Source organism: Heterocephalus glaber, unplaced genomic scaffold (assembly GCF_053883595.1).
Source record: "Heterocephalus glaber isolate CG9 unplaced genomic scaffold, H.glaber_assembly_v1.0 deba00001497, whole genome shotgun sequence".
Lineage (NCBI taxonomy): Eukaryota > Metazoa > Chordata > Mammalia > Rodentia > Bathyergidae > Heterocephalus > Heterocephalus glaber.
The window spans coordinates 5,690,782-5,706,801 of record NW_028258320.1 but is presented as its reverse complement, the minus strand read 5'-3'; the positions used below and the strand labels follow the sequence as shown (position 1 = coordinate 5,706,801).

The 16,020-nt window shown below is 56.5% G+C and overlaps 1 protein-coding gene across 3 annotated transcripts in view; it reads right to left on the bottom strand.

The window, feature by feature from the left end:
* Positions 1-4,436: 4,436 nt before the first annotated feature.
* The window catches only part of Ttbk1 (tau tubulin kinase 1), a 34,641-nt gene continuing 23,057 nt past the window's right edge, over positions 4,437-16,020 (bottom strand). For 2 of the 3 annotated variants that reach the window (XM_087184583.1, XM_021259777.2), the window contains 2 exons: positions 8,009-9,588; positions 4,437-7,257 (listed from right to left, as the gene is read on the bottom strand). In XM_087184583.1, the coding sequence (XP_087040709.1) occupies positions 6,867-7,257; positions 8,009-9,588 (1,971 nt within the window). In that variant the 3' untranslated portion in view covers positions 4,437-6,866. The remainder of the gene's footprint in view (positions 7,258-8,008; positions 9,589-16,020) is intronic. The other variant, XM_004846511.4, reaches the window with a different exon arrangement.

The following is a 16,020-nucleotide window of genomic DNA, read 5'->3' as shown; positions in this document are numbered from 1 at the left end:
AAGAAGCCTGTGGGCTAGACACATAACCCCTTAATTCAAGTTGTCACTACAATTGCTGGAGGCTTTCGGGGGAGAATAAGTTCCTGGGATAAACGGTTTTCTATTTGGGATTGCCTGCAATGAGACTTCCTACACTCTAGGCCTCGTGGGCTTTTCGCCCCTCTCCCCACAAAGTGACCTTAGATAACTTCCCCATCTTTTTTTGTTTTGTTTTTTTTTTTGAGTCAGGGTCTCGCGATGTAGCTCAGGCTGGCCTTGAACTCGCTATGTGGCCCAGGCTGGCCTCAAACTCATGGCAATGAGTTGGCCTCATTGCCAACAGCTGGCCTCTGCCTCTGCCTCCCAAATGCTGGGGTCACAGGCATGTGCCACCAGGCCCAGCTTGACCTCCCCATCTTAGCTGGGGCTCTGACAGTGCCAGTGATGGTGGTGGTGAAGGGGAATGTGCTTAAGGGGCAGTAAGGTTGGTGATGTGGTGGTGATGGAGGTGATGATGATACATAGCTCCCTGAGGGTAAGGACCTCATTTCTAATTTGTCACTGTCACACAGCCCAGTAGCAGTGACTGGTGGGTGACACACTGTGGGCTAAATGGTATGCAGGGTGAAGAGGAACCTGGAAGCCACTCCTGGGAGCTGTAGGAAATGGGCTTTGTCGTATTCTGTATTCCATCTGCTCAAGGCCAGATTCCCAGCCATGTGGACTCCACCCATCACCTTTGGCAATGCCAGGCTCCTGATGTTGAGGATTTAGGAGGAGTTCTGGCTTCCTTCAGCCCTCATCCAGGCCTTGACTTGTGAGTAGCCAAAGGGGAAGTCTCAGCAGGCTTCAGAGTCTGCTGATGGCAGACAGCCACCTCCACTCCAGTCTTCTTCCCCCAAGGACCCTCTTAAGTATCAAAATCTCCCAGTGCCATGGTTCTGTCCCCTCATCTAGACTCTGACTGAGCAACCCACTAATTTCTCTGGGCCCCAGAACTCAGACCCAGCTTTGACTATAGGCAGAGGCGAGACTCGTGTTTTGGGGGCCATCCAGTGATCCCTGACAGGAGCAAGGCCTGGGGAGTGACTCCCCGGTGGAGCTCAGGCTCTGAGAGGAGGGGACAGGCAGGGTCTCTGCACCACTCATGCGTCTTCCTCGGCATAGCTGGGCCTGCCAGCCCAGCCCTGCTCCCCTCACACTCCCTTTCCACTCCCCGTTCACCCCGTGCCTCCGCATCCACGCAGCCTCACACCTCTGCCTCTGCACTTTGCCCATCTGCTTCCTCTCCTGGGAATGTACTCTCAAGTTGCCCAACTCCTGTTTGTCCTTTGAACTCAGGTCCCCGGAGTGCATCTGTCGGGATCTTTCTTCACACACCCAGTGTGGGCTGCGAGAGCTTTGTGTGTCCAGGCACACGCCACGTGCAAGTGAACGTTAATCTCCATCTGTGCACTCTCACCGGGGCCTGGACAGTCTTTGGCTTCTGGCAAAGCCTCTGGCAGCAGTGCAGCTCCGAGAGAGCCTGCAGAGTTAGTTGCATAAATGGGTTGTGAGAATGACTTACTGACTGAACACTAAATAATGAATAATCCACAGCATTCTTTCATTCATTCAATCTCAATATTAAAACAAATTTTAAGTAATAAAATACCATTTTTATCTATTTAATTATTCTCTGGATTTTTTTTAGAATTAGACTTGCAGAAATAAGTGAACATTAGAGCCAAGATGTTCGTTCTGGCAATGTTTTGAAATAGTGAAAAATGGGAAAGAGTCTAATGAAAAATCAATATGGGACTGGTTAAATAGGTTATGAAACATTTATGTGGTGGAATATTACATGGCCATTAAAAACAAGGATCCTCACTGTTTCTGGTGGATAAACATTCATCAGTTGGTACATCCATACAAAAGAGTATTACTTGATAATAAAGAAGATATGACATAGGGATAAATGCTCACAATATGGAGGGTTCTCAAAAAGGAAGCTCTCACAGAAAGATCACATCATGAGTTCCTTTATACAAAACATCCCAAATAGATCTAGAGTCAGCAAGTAGATTAGTGACTACCTAGGGCTTGCAGGGGTTGGGGAAGTGGACACAACTCCTGAAAGGTGTGGAGTTTCTTTTGGAGGTGATGGAATGTTCTGAAATTGATTGCAGTGAGGTTACATGACTCTGAATATACTAAAAGCCATAGAGTTGTGCATTTAAAATTGGTGGATTGTGTGGTATGTAAATTATGTCTCAATAAAGTCACTTTAAAAAGATGGAGACATGGGCCAGGGATTTAGCTCAGTGGTTCCGCCGCCTGCCTTGCAAGCACAAGTCCCGAGTTCCCGAGTTCCATCTACCAAAAATAAATAAATAATAAAAAAAATAAAAAGATGGAAATGGGCTGGGAATTTAGCTCAGTGGTGCTGCGCCTGCCTCACAAGCACAAGGTCCTGAGTTTGAACCCCAGTACTGCAAAAAAAAAAAAAAATGTAGACAAGTCCAGCCTGGGTTACATAGTGGATTCAAGCTCAACCTGAATTACATAGCAAAACCCTGTCTCCAAAAAAAATCTGTATTTTAAGACATATTGTGGGCATAAACATCACATTTCAGAGTAGTAGATATAAAATCCCCCTCCCTTTTTTATATTACTAGAGATTGAACCCAGACCTTCCCACTGAGCTGCAATCCCCAACATTTTAAATTCTGAGACAAGGTCTTGCTAAGTCACCAAGCTGCAGGCTGCATCTCCGCCTCAGCACCCCTGCCCCCGACATCCTGGGATTACAGGTATGCACTCCTAGGCCCAGCTGTACTTCTCTTTCTATTCATAAGAAATATACTATGTATAACCTGTATATGTGGACAGAGAGAGCGCGAGCTATTATTATAAACATAAAAAGGAGGTCTGTACTGGCCCACAACACACCCTCCACAGGAAGTCGGATTGTGGACAGGAGCTTTTCCTGGTTTTTATGTTTTTAGCATCTGCTACATGTATGTTCTGCTTTTGCTATTTTAAATAAGAAGGAAGGTGAAATCATGTATGTGATAACTAGGTGAAGGCTTTGCTAAGTGAACTTATTTAAAATGCAAAAGATGTGGGCTGGGGATTTAGCTCAGTGGCAGCATGCCTGCCTCGAAAGCACAAGGTCATGAGTTTGATACCCTTACCCACCCCCAAAATGCAAAAGGTGTATCACACACCTTCTCCCTTCTGACCAGCTCCCCGCCCGTGTAGCAACCACCTTCCACTTAGACCTTTGGGCACATGCTGCACACACTGCCTGGCTTAGAGACCTCCCGTCAGTGCATAGGAAGAGAGCACCACCCAACAGTGCCTGTTATGGCTTGTGTTTAGATGTCTTTCCTAAGCCTCATGCCTTTTCAGAAGTGGCTGAATCTACAGTGTGTGATAGATTCATGGTGAGGCTAGGCCCGACGGCACTAGGATTAAGGGTGTGAGTGCTGTCCACCCTAAGTAGTCTGAATAAAATGCAGAAAGACGCTGTTAAGGCCCCTCATAGCTTTTGCTACTGTGCGGGCACCATGAACTGTTTCTCCTCTGCGATGCCCCTACGCCATGTGCCACCCTGCTTGGAGCCAGCTGATCACGGACTGAAACCTCTACAAACTGTGTGATAAATAAACCCTTTCCGCTTTAACTTTGGGTGTGGGGTATTTTGTCTCGGGAATGAGAGAAAAGTAACTAAGACAGTGCCTCATGGTGGGGTCCCCACTATGTGGAAGACCCCGCCCCACTCTGACCACCCCCAGTAATGGACAGGCAGATTGCCTGTTATCCAAACCAATCAGGAGAGAGAGAGAGAGAGAGAGAGAGAGAGAGAGAGAGAGAGAGAGAGAGAGAGAGAGAGAGAGAGAGAGAGAGACAAAGAAAAAAAAGGAAAAGAAAGGTAATTCAGTGCATATTCCATATATTATGAAATACCCTGAAGGATCTACAGCGGCAGCCCATAATCAAAGACGTTAATATTTCCACTGAAAACATATAAGAAGAGGGATTAATAAAGATCAATGGTCTTGTCAAGTTTTGACCCCAAATGATCTTGTACCAATCTGACGAGGAACTTCCCCTCTTCCAGGGGAATTTTGGCTTCAGGTTTGCACTCGAGACTCTGGGCAGTGGAACAGAGAGTCCTGCGATGAGCTGTGCTCACGTGTAACTTTGCCCACAGCACATGTGAATGCACAGGACACCCGAAGCGATGAAAGTCCTTCCTTCCTCCCCCAGCGGAAGTAACGGGGCGGGGGGCGGGGCGAGTAGCAGCTTCACTGTCGGAGGACAGCAGGACAGTGTCCGTCACCTGCATGGGTCCTGAAAGGATGCTCTATTCCACGGTGTCCCTGCCCATTTGCCCTCCCCACCCCCATCCCTGGGAATGGGTTTTGCCCTGCCCCCTTCCCCAGGGAAGAAGAGTCCAGGCCAATAGAGAGAAAGGTCCACAGGCTTTTTAATGGTGTGATGGCTACTTCCCTTCCAAGATCGATCTAATCATGACAGCGGCTTGGCTTCCAGGGTGCTGGAGTGGGGGAGACAGCAAGGGGTGGGCAGAGGCCATGCAGTGACTGGGAGGGACGGGGGTTACATTCTGTTTGGCATGTAAACATTCTTCGGTGGCTTCCAAGGGGAGGGGGAGGGCGAGTCCCTGTACCCCCACCCCATGCCCACGGGGCTGGTCCCCGGAGCTGAGAAGACTGAGCAAGCCAGGCCCCTGCGAGGAGCTGGGAAGGGGAGCCCTGTGCCTGGCACCCCATTTGCACGTGATGCGGCTGGGGAGGGGAGGTACGTTCTGGGATGAGCACACCCAGAGTCTGAGCCCTTGACTGGGCAGTCATGGCGGGCAAGTGCTGGGGGAGGTGGGGGGACAGAGGTTGGGGACACTCGGGGGGCACTCAGGACCTGGAGGCTCAAGGAGAAAGAGGCTGCAGCTGGATGGGCTGAGAAATGTGGCTTTCTCTGCCCTGGGTCCCTCTTGGGAGAGGAGCAGACCCAGGCCCCAGCTGCCCCTCTGCTGGCCCTCTACCCTGTCCCCCTCACCTGGTGACATTTGACACTCAGAAGCCTGAGGTCAGCTGGGAGCCCCTCGAGGTCTGGAAACCCCAGGCCAGACTGATTTCTCGTCTCTGCCAGCCCACAGTGGGTGTAGCCCTTCTTCCCAACTCCAAAGCAGGGTGTTGCTGGTCCTTGGGCAGAGGGGAGGCTGGGGCCCTACATTCACGGTTCGGTTGGTGGCAAGGAGCAGGCCCAGGGCTGGGCCCCAGGGGTTAGGCCCTGGGCCCCACCGAGGACAAGCAAGCTGGAGCTGATTGTCATTCAGAGAAGCTCTGGGTGGGAGGCCATGGCCCCTGCTCCCCTTCTGCTGGGCCCAGAGGGCAGCACGGGGCCTGGGGCCTTGGTGGACAGGAGGGCTGGGTCCAAAGAGGTTTCCTGAGTGTTCTGGGAGCTCCTGTGTCCACGTGGGATGGACCTCAAAGGCTGTTCACTTGCTGCTCTCCCATGGGGTGGTCTGCAGAGAAGCTGCCCCCTGCAGAGAAGCATGGAAGCAGCTGCCCAGGCCTGCTGAGCCCTTGAGGGAGTTGGGTGGGCACTGCCAGGCTGCTCCTGGACTGGCTTCCTTGAGGGCATCTTTCTGGGTGTTGGTGACAGATGTGGCCAGATGGCTGGGGCATGCGGAGGCCTCTTTTCCTCTTCCCCTGGAAGCCCTGGCCTGCTCTCTGTGGCTCCAGGAGGGACACAAGAGCCAGGCCGGGGTGGCAGTCCCTTCATTAGCCAGCATGCTGCTTGGCCCAGACGTCGGCAGTCGAGGCTCAGGATAAGATAGGGTGAGCTCTGCAGGAGCTGGGACCCAGGAAGAGGCCCCAAGTCCCCAGGGCAATGGGGGGGGTCAGGCTGTAGGGGTGCTGGAGAAGGGGTGGCATGGGGTGGGGACCCATCACACAAACACTGTCTGGAATTTGAAAGGGCCTTTGTGCCTCCAGGGGCCAGTAGGCTGCTGTTCCTCCTCCTTCCACTCCCACAGCTGGGAGGACCTGCCAGAACTGAGTCCAGGACTTTCCAAAGCCAGCCCAGAATTGATAACAGCCAGCCTCTCTCTACCTGCTCAGAACCCAGGAGAGAGGGGAGTTAGCCAAAAGCAGGCCGGCAGGACTGAGGTTAGATAGCAGGAAAATTCCTGATCGTCAGGGTCTCAGGATCAGGGGCCAGGAAGAAAGTGGAACCTTTTAAAAGCCCCTCCCATGGGGAATCACTTGCCCAGGAAGGCAGCCCACACTCCTCCCACTGTGACCATGGAGTCCCCACCCAAATTTAGGAGCACCTGCCTGCTACCTCCCACCAGTGTGACCAGGATGGAGCTGACTTTGGGGCAGGTGGGAGCTGTCCCTTCACACCTGAGTAGGCTGGTGGCCCCGGGGTCCCACCTCCCCAACCTCAGCCTGGCAGCTGAGTGATCAAGCCTGGGTACCAAGGCTCCCAGGAGACCATGGAGAGGGCTGGAATTTGAGGCTGTTTCTCTGAAAAGGGGTTAGAGGTATCAGGAAGGGAGTGGGAAGGAGGGCAAGGTGCCATAGGAGGTGTAAGCAGAGGGCCCTGGGGGGCAGAGAGTGGCTGAGGCCTGCAGGATGTGGGGCACCCCCAGAAGTGGAGTTCTGGAGAAAACTGGCTGAGCCTTCCAGGGGGGAGAGGAACCAGGTTGGGGAGGTGCAGAGAGAGGAAGGACAGGTGACCCCTCCCACAAGGTCCTGGTGGATGCAGGCGGGTGCGCGCATGGGGCGCATAAGGCTGTGCTGGGCGCGGTTCCAGGGTGGCCGGCTGCGGGTAGGGGGCCAGGTGAGGGTGGGGGCCGCAGAGAGCTTCAGGCGTCACTATCTGCTCCCTGTCCGGCCCTCCGAGACCCCTGCCCGGCCTTTGGTTGCTGCACGCTGAGTCTGGAGTTTCCCTCTGGGTCCTTTCTTAGGGCCTCCCAGGGAGGGGGTGCCACCATCAGGCTGGGCTCGGGCCTGAAGGACACCCCGAGCTGGGGGCACCCCAGGCCGGGCCTGGTGCGAGGGGGACAGGCTTTCTTTGCGAGACAGGGACTGGCTCCGGGGGGACACGGTGGGGTGTCGCACGGTGGAGGCGGGGAGGCCAGGGCTTCGGGGCACCGGGGGCCTGGTGGTTGGGGTTCTCCCAGGGCAGGGACTGCGCCCGGGGGGCTGCCTGGGGCAGGAGTCAGCAACAGTGGCCGACCCTCGGGGCTTCTGCAGCTGGAGCCTACTTGAAGGGCAGAGAAGAAGGCAGGCAAGAGAAAAGAGGGCAGAGAAACAAAAAAGGAGAGACATTTTTAGAATCCTCCTAGAGTCCCAAAGCCCTGCACCTCCAGAAATGGCCAACAGAGGCACATGTGGGTAACCTGAGGCCTGATCCTTCAGGCTAGGACCTCTGAGGGCCATGTATACCCAGGTTGCAGCTGGAAGAGATTTCTTGGGGGGCCTTGTTTCATTTTTAAAATCCTCACAGATTTTGCATTGGAATCTATAATCTGCATGTGTGTATGTGCATGTGTGTTGAGTGTGCGTGTGCATGTGTGTTTGTGTATGCATGTGTGTGTGTTGTTTCTCCATGCTGGTGACGGTACCCAGGGCCTCCCACATGCTAGGCAAGTGCTGGATCCCTGAGCAACACCCCAGCCTGCATGGTTAGATTAATAGGAAGTAATGTGTTTCTCGTTCATTCAGAGCTCTGGGTTTATCCTTTGGCTTCAAACACCTCATGTCACCCTGGAGACTGATCCCTACTGGTCCCCATCAACCTTTCCCATCCCTGGCCTCCCTGGTGCCCCCTCCCTTGGGCCCAGTAACAGGGCTGACACTTAAATCAACAGCTGGCAGATGGCAGATGGGAGGGAGGCGAGCCAGAGGGTCCCTCCCAAACCTTCCCAGCCCTGACCCTGGGTCTGGGAGTTCCCACTTGGGGAGGCCTTCTGCAGTCACCCTCTGCCCACCCTGGGACAGGCAGGGCTTCTCACCTGCTGGTGACGGTGGTGTCAGGTGCTGGCGCTGTGCCGAGAGGTCTTCCTGGAAGCTCCTGGGTGGCGGTGGGCGTGGGCACGAGGGTGCTGATGGGACGGGGAATCCGGCTGCGAGCCATGGCTGCCCGCCCAACCTTCCTCGGCAAGGCAGCCCTGGCGGGCTCAGAGGCCGGCGTGTCCTCCTCCGAGCCTGTGCCGGAGAGTGTCTCCGAGGCCCGGCGCTGCTCCTCGCTGGAGGATGATGAGGGCCCCGAGGGCAGCCGCAGGAGCAGGTGACCCTGCCTCTTCTCCATCACCAGTCGTGCGAGGTCCTGCTGTGCCCGGGCCCTCTTGCTCCAGCGCTCTTTGGCTGAGAGCGAGCCCGAGGGCTCTGAGCCCGTGTCCTCCTCGGACAACAGCACAGGGATGCGGCTCCGGGGCCGAGGGCCTGGCCTGGGCTGGAGGCCCAGGGAGACAGTGACTGCTTTCTCAGGGCCTGGCTCCAGCAGGGATTCTGGGGCTGGCCCATCAGCAAGGGCCGGGCCACTGGGCAGTGAGTCTGTGGCCACCTCCGAGGGGGTCTCCCCGCGGGGCCTGGCCAGGGCACAGCTCTCCACCCCGGCCCCATCCAGCCCCAGCAGGGCTGCGCCATTCTCCAGGGGCACCCGGACCCTCTCCTCCGTGGCGCCCCCCTCCGAGGGCACCTCCAGACTCAACTCCTCAGGTCTGGAGGCTTGTCCTCCGGAAGACATGATGTTGAGGTGCGACTTCTCAGCAATGTGCACAAAGGTCCTCTCGACTTTGGTGAAGGGTGAGGAGGCGACTGCCATACCTCCTGCTCCTGTGGTCACTGCCCCAGCCCCCAGCCCTGCCCCGAGCCCAGTGGGCTTGGCCTCGGACTTGAGGACAGAGGACAGCGTGCCAGGCTCTGACACATCCAGCTGGCTGCCAGTGGGCTGGGGCCGCTCGTGCTGAGGAGTGAGGGCAGCCAGGGTGCCCAGGTCGGGATCAGGCGCCGATTCGGCAGTGACAGGCGACTTCTTCATGTCACCAGGGGAGGCCAGCACCAGCGTTTTGGAACCCTCCTCGGGCTCCAGGTCGCCGTCAGCCGTAGAGGCCCGGCCCCTGGACTCCTTCTGATCATCAGCCAGCAGCGTGGACGGGGCACCCTCCTGGCTCTGGTCGGTGCTCCTGTCGCTGCCTTCGCTGCTGGAGCCACTGGGTGCCCCCAGCACCTCCCCCAAAGCCACTGCTTCCTCCTCTTCCTCCTCCTCCTCTTCCTCTTCCTCCTCTTCTTCGTCCTCCTCTTCCTCCTCCTCTTCTTCTTCCTCCTCTTCTTCCTCCTCCTCCTCCCCTTCCTCTTCCTCTTCCTCCTCCTCCTCTTCCTCCTTCCCATTAGCCTGAGGCTGGACAGGAGCCGGTGGGCTCTGGGGGGTGGCGAGCAGCATGTGCGAGAAGCCCACCCTCCGGACCCTGTGCAGCAGCCGCGCGCGCTCCCGGCAATCAGAGAGATCTCTCTTGAAGTCCTGGTAGGGCAGGCTCAGAGGCACAGCTCGAGAGAGCCCGTTCACCTCGAATGGGGGCGCCACCGAGAACACCTGCAGGGGCACACACAGGGACCCGCTGAGGTCACCCCTCCCAGGCCCGAGGAGACTGCACCTCGGGCACCGCGTCCATTTCACACACTGCTGTCCTCAGCCTAGAACGGTCCCTGGTAAATCTGAAGAACGACTGAGTCCACGCTCCAGGTCCCCTGAGGTCCCAGGCCCTGACCCTAGTGGCTCTTCTATCTCCTGCCCTCTCCATGACCCTGCTCTGCCCCTCACTGTGCCCATCCTGAGCCGCAGAGCAAACCTTGGAGTTTAATCAATAGCAAATGCAAGTCAGAAGGCACTACAGCCACTGTTCAGGTCAACTTTCCCTACGCAGATATGGAAACAGCCCAGGGGGGGCAGCAGGATCCGTGTCCCCTATGAGGTAGGCTGGGCCCATGCTGGCCCACAGATGGCCTGCTCTCTCCACCCCTCTGCAGCCAGACACCTGGCTGTCCAGGGCTCCCAGGACCTGTGTTGGGCCAGGGTGAATTTAGGGCTGTCCTCTGTCACCCAACCCTCTTCCCTCCTGCCCTTGCCAAGCCCGCCAGGGAGACTGACACTCAGGTTTTCTTCCTTGAAGCTTCATGCTTCTTGGTTCTTTTTTAGACTCCTGCCACATTCTTCCTTCCAAACTAGACAGCCCTGAGCACCTTATCAGGATCTGCTGTGTCTCCATCACATTCTTGGTCCCTACGCTGCCCTCCCCTACCCAGTCCCCAAACACTGCTCAGCACACACAGTGCACTGGGGCCTCAGGCAGCGCAGACCAACCTGGCTTTGTCCCTAGTAGGGGATGGCATTGAGTGTCCACTGCATCTTAGGCTCTCTGAACAACTGAGTCTCTGTCTTCCTGAACTAGCACAACACAGCCCATCCAGACCAGAAGCCCCAGGACGTTCTGACGGCTCTAACACCACCTCACTCAGCCACAGCTCTGCTTCTCCATCTCCTTGTCCACGCCCCCAGGTCCACAGTACAACCTTGTCTTGCCTGGGGTCCCCAGCTTCCAGCCCGCTTTCTCTGTCCTTACCGCTGCCCTGGTAATGGTCCTGAAGCCCAGATTTGACTCCAGGTCCCTGGGGTCCTTAGCAGTTTAGGTAGCTCCCATCCCATGAGCAGCCCCTACTGCCGTGGCTCTCCTTCTGCTCAGTCTCTCTCTCTCTCTCTCTCTCTCTCTCTCTCTCTCTCTCTCTCTCTCTCTCTCTTTTTGTACCAGGGATTAAACTCAGGACCTTGCACTTTCGAGGCAGGCGATGGAACCACTGAACTAAATCCCCAGCCCTGTTCCAATCTCTCTTATTGGAGCACCCATGGGTCCCCTATCCTGGGTCCCAGCCGTTCTGGAATGCATTCTGCATTCTGCATTTCTCCCCTGCCTGGGGGTCCCTACCACCCTCTCTGCTCGCTGATAAGTTCCTATTCTTCCTCCAACAGCTCGTCTCTGGCAAAGCCTTTCTGTCTACCCCTCAAACCGACTTTGTGCCTTTCTCCTTTCCACTTGTATTCCTGGATTCTGGTTCTTGCTTCCATAGTCAGGCCCCCTGGATGGTTTTTCTAATCATTAATTAATTGATTCATTCACTCATGCATTCAAGTAGCCCTTGAACATCTGCTGTCCCATGCTATGGACCCGGATTCTGGGGGCCAGTGTTGAACAAGACAGATACAGCTTTTCTTTAGGGAGCCTGTCATCCCCTTACCCAGGGAAGAACGGGAAAGGCATGCTCCCATGGGCCATGACCCTAACTGAGGGCACACAGGCAAAGGGCCTGCAGAGAGCTCCCTCCAACCCTCCACCTGCTACCCTGCTCTGCTCACCCTGGATTAAGGATCACTGTCCCCTCCCTACCTCGGAAAGCCAGAACCACATCTATGAGGGCCAGGCTGGGAAAAGGGTCCACAGCTGCTGGCTGGGACTTCAGGTAGCAGCACAGAGCCCAGTGGAGGTTAAGGTGGGGATTTCCAAGGCTGAGCACCTGCTGAGGCTGTGACTTGTCCCTGCCAAGCTGCCACCATCTTCCCCATCATCCGCCTCTGTAAGAACTTGATGGGGGTGCAAGACAGCACCCCACACAGCCAGATAAGCGCAGTCCCAGCCATGTGTGGGCTGCAAGGCCCAACAAATTTATCTTTCCACACCATTCATTTGTTCTCATTCATCCGTTGATTCATTCAGCAAACACTAACGACTGACTCTTGCCAGGCCACCTTTGCCAAGTGCAGGTACCAACACCAAGGCCAGAGCAAGCGGCAGGGGCAGAGGCAGCTGTTGTGAGCTCTGGGGTGAGTGGGGACTGGGGGAGGTGGCGGGACTGAGGGCCAGGACCAGGCAGACACAGCTCTCTGATCACATTTTTCTCCTGCCCCGCCCAGCAAGCAAGTCCTCTGACACCCCAGGTCACCTTTGTCTCAGACACCTAGGACATTTCTGTTAGAAGCACCCTTTCCCCTGCTCTCAGGCCAGGCCCTGGTCTTTCTGGAAAGTTCTCACCCAGAGGAAGGGGACCCTTGTCCCGCCTCCATGGTGCCCACATTGGCTGAGCACAGGGGGAACTTGCCTTCACCTCAGCTCCTCCTTGTCAGGAGAAATGAGAGCTGGAGTTTTCGTCAGTCCTAAAATCACACAGGGACACTGAGAACTGGAGGTACGCACTGACCCTGGCTTCTGCGAAAATCAGGGAGTGTGACGACCTGGTCAGCTCAGGACCTGGAACTCACTCTAGCCCCAAGTCCCAGGGTGAAGAGGGTCGGGAAGGCTTCATTCCCCTCCTCTCCCCCAACTCAGCAATGCCTCACTGCCCAGTCTGAAAGGAGAGACGATGTGAACCAAGAACCCTCCTCAGCCACCACTGCCACCTCCCCAGCGTCCTCCCCGCCCATCTCTGGCACACCGGAGCCCCCCTTGCATTCCACCTGCCAGCTGGCCCCGAGGGCCCCCTGGTCAGGGAAGAGGAGAGGGGAACGTGGCTGCCTGTGTGCTGTGGGTCTACACAGATGCCACACTTGACCTTCAGATCGAGGTCTCAACCCATTCTGGCTGTTCCAGTGTGCATGCGTGCGTGCGTGCGTGTGTGCACGCACGCTTGCGCGTGCATGTGTGATAGTTACAAAATACAGCTGGCCCTTCTGTCCCCACGACTGCTTTGAGCCAGAGGGGATGGCAGGTGCCTTCTTTTGCAGTACCCTGAGGATGGGGTGGGCGACACAGAGGGATAGCCTCTCTGCAGTCCATAAGTCTCTGCAACCCTGAGTGTCTCAGCCCTTCCACCGACTTGGTGCTCCTTCTACCCAACCCTGTCGCCACAGTCCCAGGCCCTGCAACACCTGCACAGGCAAGAGAGGGGCAGGAACAGCCGTGACCCCAGGCCTTCCACTGCACAGAGCTCTCTGCAGCCTACCTTTCCGCCTGCCTTGACAGACAGCCAGACTCCAAGAGAGCCTGGACCTCTACTTCCTACCCATCCCTCCCTGGCGTGTTGGCAATTCAGAGACCAGAGTGCGCACACCACCTCCCTGGAAAGGAACAGCAAGCAGGGGAGGTGACTCGGGTCCATCTGGAAAGGGGACCCAACCCCGGCCCCTGCCCACAGGCCACCTGGAGGAGGGGGAAAAGAAAGCAGGCAGAGGCGCAGGTTCCTGGAAGGCGTCTTTAATCAGGATTTGGTAGTACACAAGCTCTCCGGATTGTCTACAGGAACATACAGGGACTGAAAAGGCACAAGATCCCTCACACAGCGGCGCTGTCGGCAGGAGCCCTCCTTGCCCCGCAGCCGTGTGTGGTGGGTGCATGTCCGTGTCCCACCCCGTGGGGGCTGCGTGTGTGTGTGTTGGTTTCAAGTGTTGGATTTTTGTACAGTACTCGCATCTAGGGGTGGGGGCTCAGTGCATGCTTTTCTACCTGTCCGGGCCCCCCAACGCTGTTATGTATGCTAAGGAGGACGCACCCCGGAGAGAAAGAGGAGGGGAAAACCAAAAATCAGCGTCCTGTCTTCGTGTATCGAGTTTCTTATGCATGCTCGGGCTGGCCAGGGCAGGGTAGTGCAAGCGTATAATACAGTTATTGCAGTACAAAACGGGTCACCCGGGAAAGGACTTAGGATGGGCAGGGGGGGCTCGGGAATAAACCAGCTGGACCCAGGACCCTGGGAGCAGAGGTCCCCTCGCCGCCCCCTTCCCTTTTTGCTCCTCCCCACCCAGGGGCAGGAGAGGACACCCCAGTCCCTGGGGGGAAGGAGCCCAGCCCCCCTCCTCATCCAACATTGTCACCCTAGGGCCCGCCCCCACCCCCCCAAGCCCCTCCAAATGGTGAGGGGATTACAGAGCAAGTGCAAAGGAAGCAGATGTTGGTCCCTGAGTTTTATTTTGGGGGTGGGTATAGGAGAAGCGCTGGAAGTGGGGATACGTTTAGGGTCCCCCAGGGCTTTTAGTGTTGGATAGGGTGGGGCAGGGGTCTCACACTTGGATGTGGGCAAAAAGTGTGGTGGGGGATCGGGTAGCTCTGAGAGATCTGGACTCTAAGCTCTGCTCCCCACAACTCTGGGCTCTTTGGCATCCAATTTCAAGGCCAATTTTGAGGGCGCAGCCCTGTGGACAGCGAGGTAACCAGGATGGGGTGAGGCAATGGGCCCTTGCACCCCAGTCTGCACCCCAGCCTTGGGAGCACTCAGGGGGTCCCCCAGCTCCCCAGCCCCACCTCTGTCCCTGACCCGGGGCCAGGAACCCAGCAGGCAAAAAAGCAAACAGGACCTAGCATGGGGGCGGGGGGGTGGTGGTATGGAGGGGTTAGCAGCAGGCCGCCTGGGGCAGAGCAGCCAGTTATAAGGATGGGGTACATTCATGGCCAAGGGGGTTGGGGTGAAGGTCCTGGGGGCAGGGATCTTGGAGCAGGAACAGGTGGCCTTTGGGGTAGGAATTACAGTTAGAACCCTGTGCCCTGGACACTGCAGTCAGCTGTCCCAAGTGGGCCGAGTGTGTGCAGCTGCAGAGCGTGTATGTGCCTGCATGTGCAGGGTAGGGGGTGTTGGGGCAACCCCACTGCCCACCCTCCAGCCTGTACAAGGATGGGAGGCAGGGCTGGGAAGGGTCCCACAGTCCTTGGGGAGGGGCACAGGCCCAGGGGCCTCTGGAGCTGGGGTATTGGATGTGACCCTCAAAGGGAGCCTCTCTCCCTTAGGGAAGACTATGGGCATGGCTGGCTCCTGCCCTCTATTCTGAGTGCCCCAGATCTAAGTGGGGTTCCAGGCACCAGGGGGTGGCATTCAGGCCCTCCTTAAAGGTCTAGGCTTCCCTCCCCAGGAACCAAATCAACCCAAGACAGCAGAGGATGCGACATCATCTGTGTCCCCACAGGTGGAACATCCCGTCCTCAACTGGAGCACACCCTCCTTACGCGCGGTCCCTGCCTGACACCCCAGATGCACACGGACACAGCACCCTGAGCGGACGGCACCACCCCTCCCCAGAATGAGGGGACAGACAGGAAGGAGGGCGCGGGGCCAGCCTGGCTCAGAGAGGCCACCATCCCTGCACACACCCTTGGGTAGGGCTGGGTCTGTTGTCCCTAAAACTGGAAGTGCAAAGGGAGATTGTGGGGTGTTGGGATCCCCTGGAATGAGAGCATTGAGTGGTTATTGCTGTGGCCCCAGCTGCCTTCATGGTGGGGGGAGGGTGTGAACTGATGAGAATTTAATAGAGTGCATTTCGCCGTTGCAGGGTCCCCACCCTCTCCCGTGGGGACAGTCCTGGTCCTATTAAGAGGTCCCACTGCAGTCACCATGAACAAGCCTGCTGGCCCCGCACATACAGGCACAGTCACACGACAGGTATACATGGCACACACCATGCAGCCCCCCAGCCATGAGCCGCCAAACCTGGGAAGCCCACCAGGTTTGGGTTCCTGGGAAGAACACTCCCCGCCCTTGGAGTGCTGAGTCCTGACAGGGGGAAGAGGGGGCATCCTCAGGCTCACAGAGGCACAAAATGAGCTTGGGGCACCTTTTCTGGAAGCTGGTTTTGTTTGGCTCACGAACTAATTTTCCTTTTTTAAAAAACCTAGTTTGTGCATGTACATGTGTGTGTTAATTCGATGACAACAATTAAAATCTGGGAGATTTCACATAAAAATCGGAAGACAGTAGCAACAAGTGCTTTAGCTGGGATAGTGGCCAGGTATGTGTGTGTGTGGGGGGGGCTGTTTACCATAGTACTCAAACCTGTCAATCCCCTGGTACCGCTGGCTCCTGTGTGAGCTGCTGACACCTGCCTCAAGTCTCCTGTCTGGTGCTCAGTGGTGCCAATAACTGCCCTGACTATGAGCCTGACCCTGAGGACCCCATGGATGCCACAGGCCAAGTTCAGAGCATTCAATCTGCCCACCTGGTCCCCAGGGCTACCATGGGATGCTTGGGCCTCATGGGAGGAGAGGTGGGGTCCTAG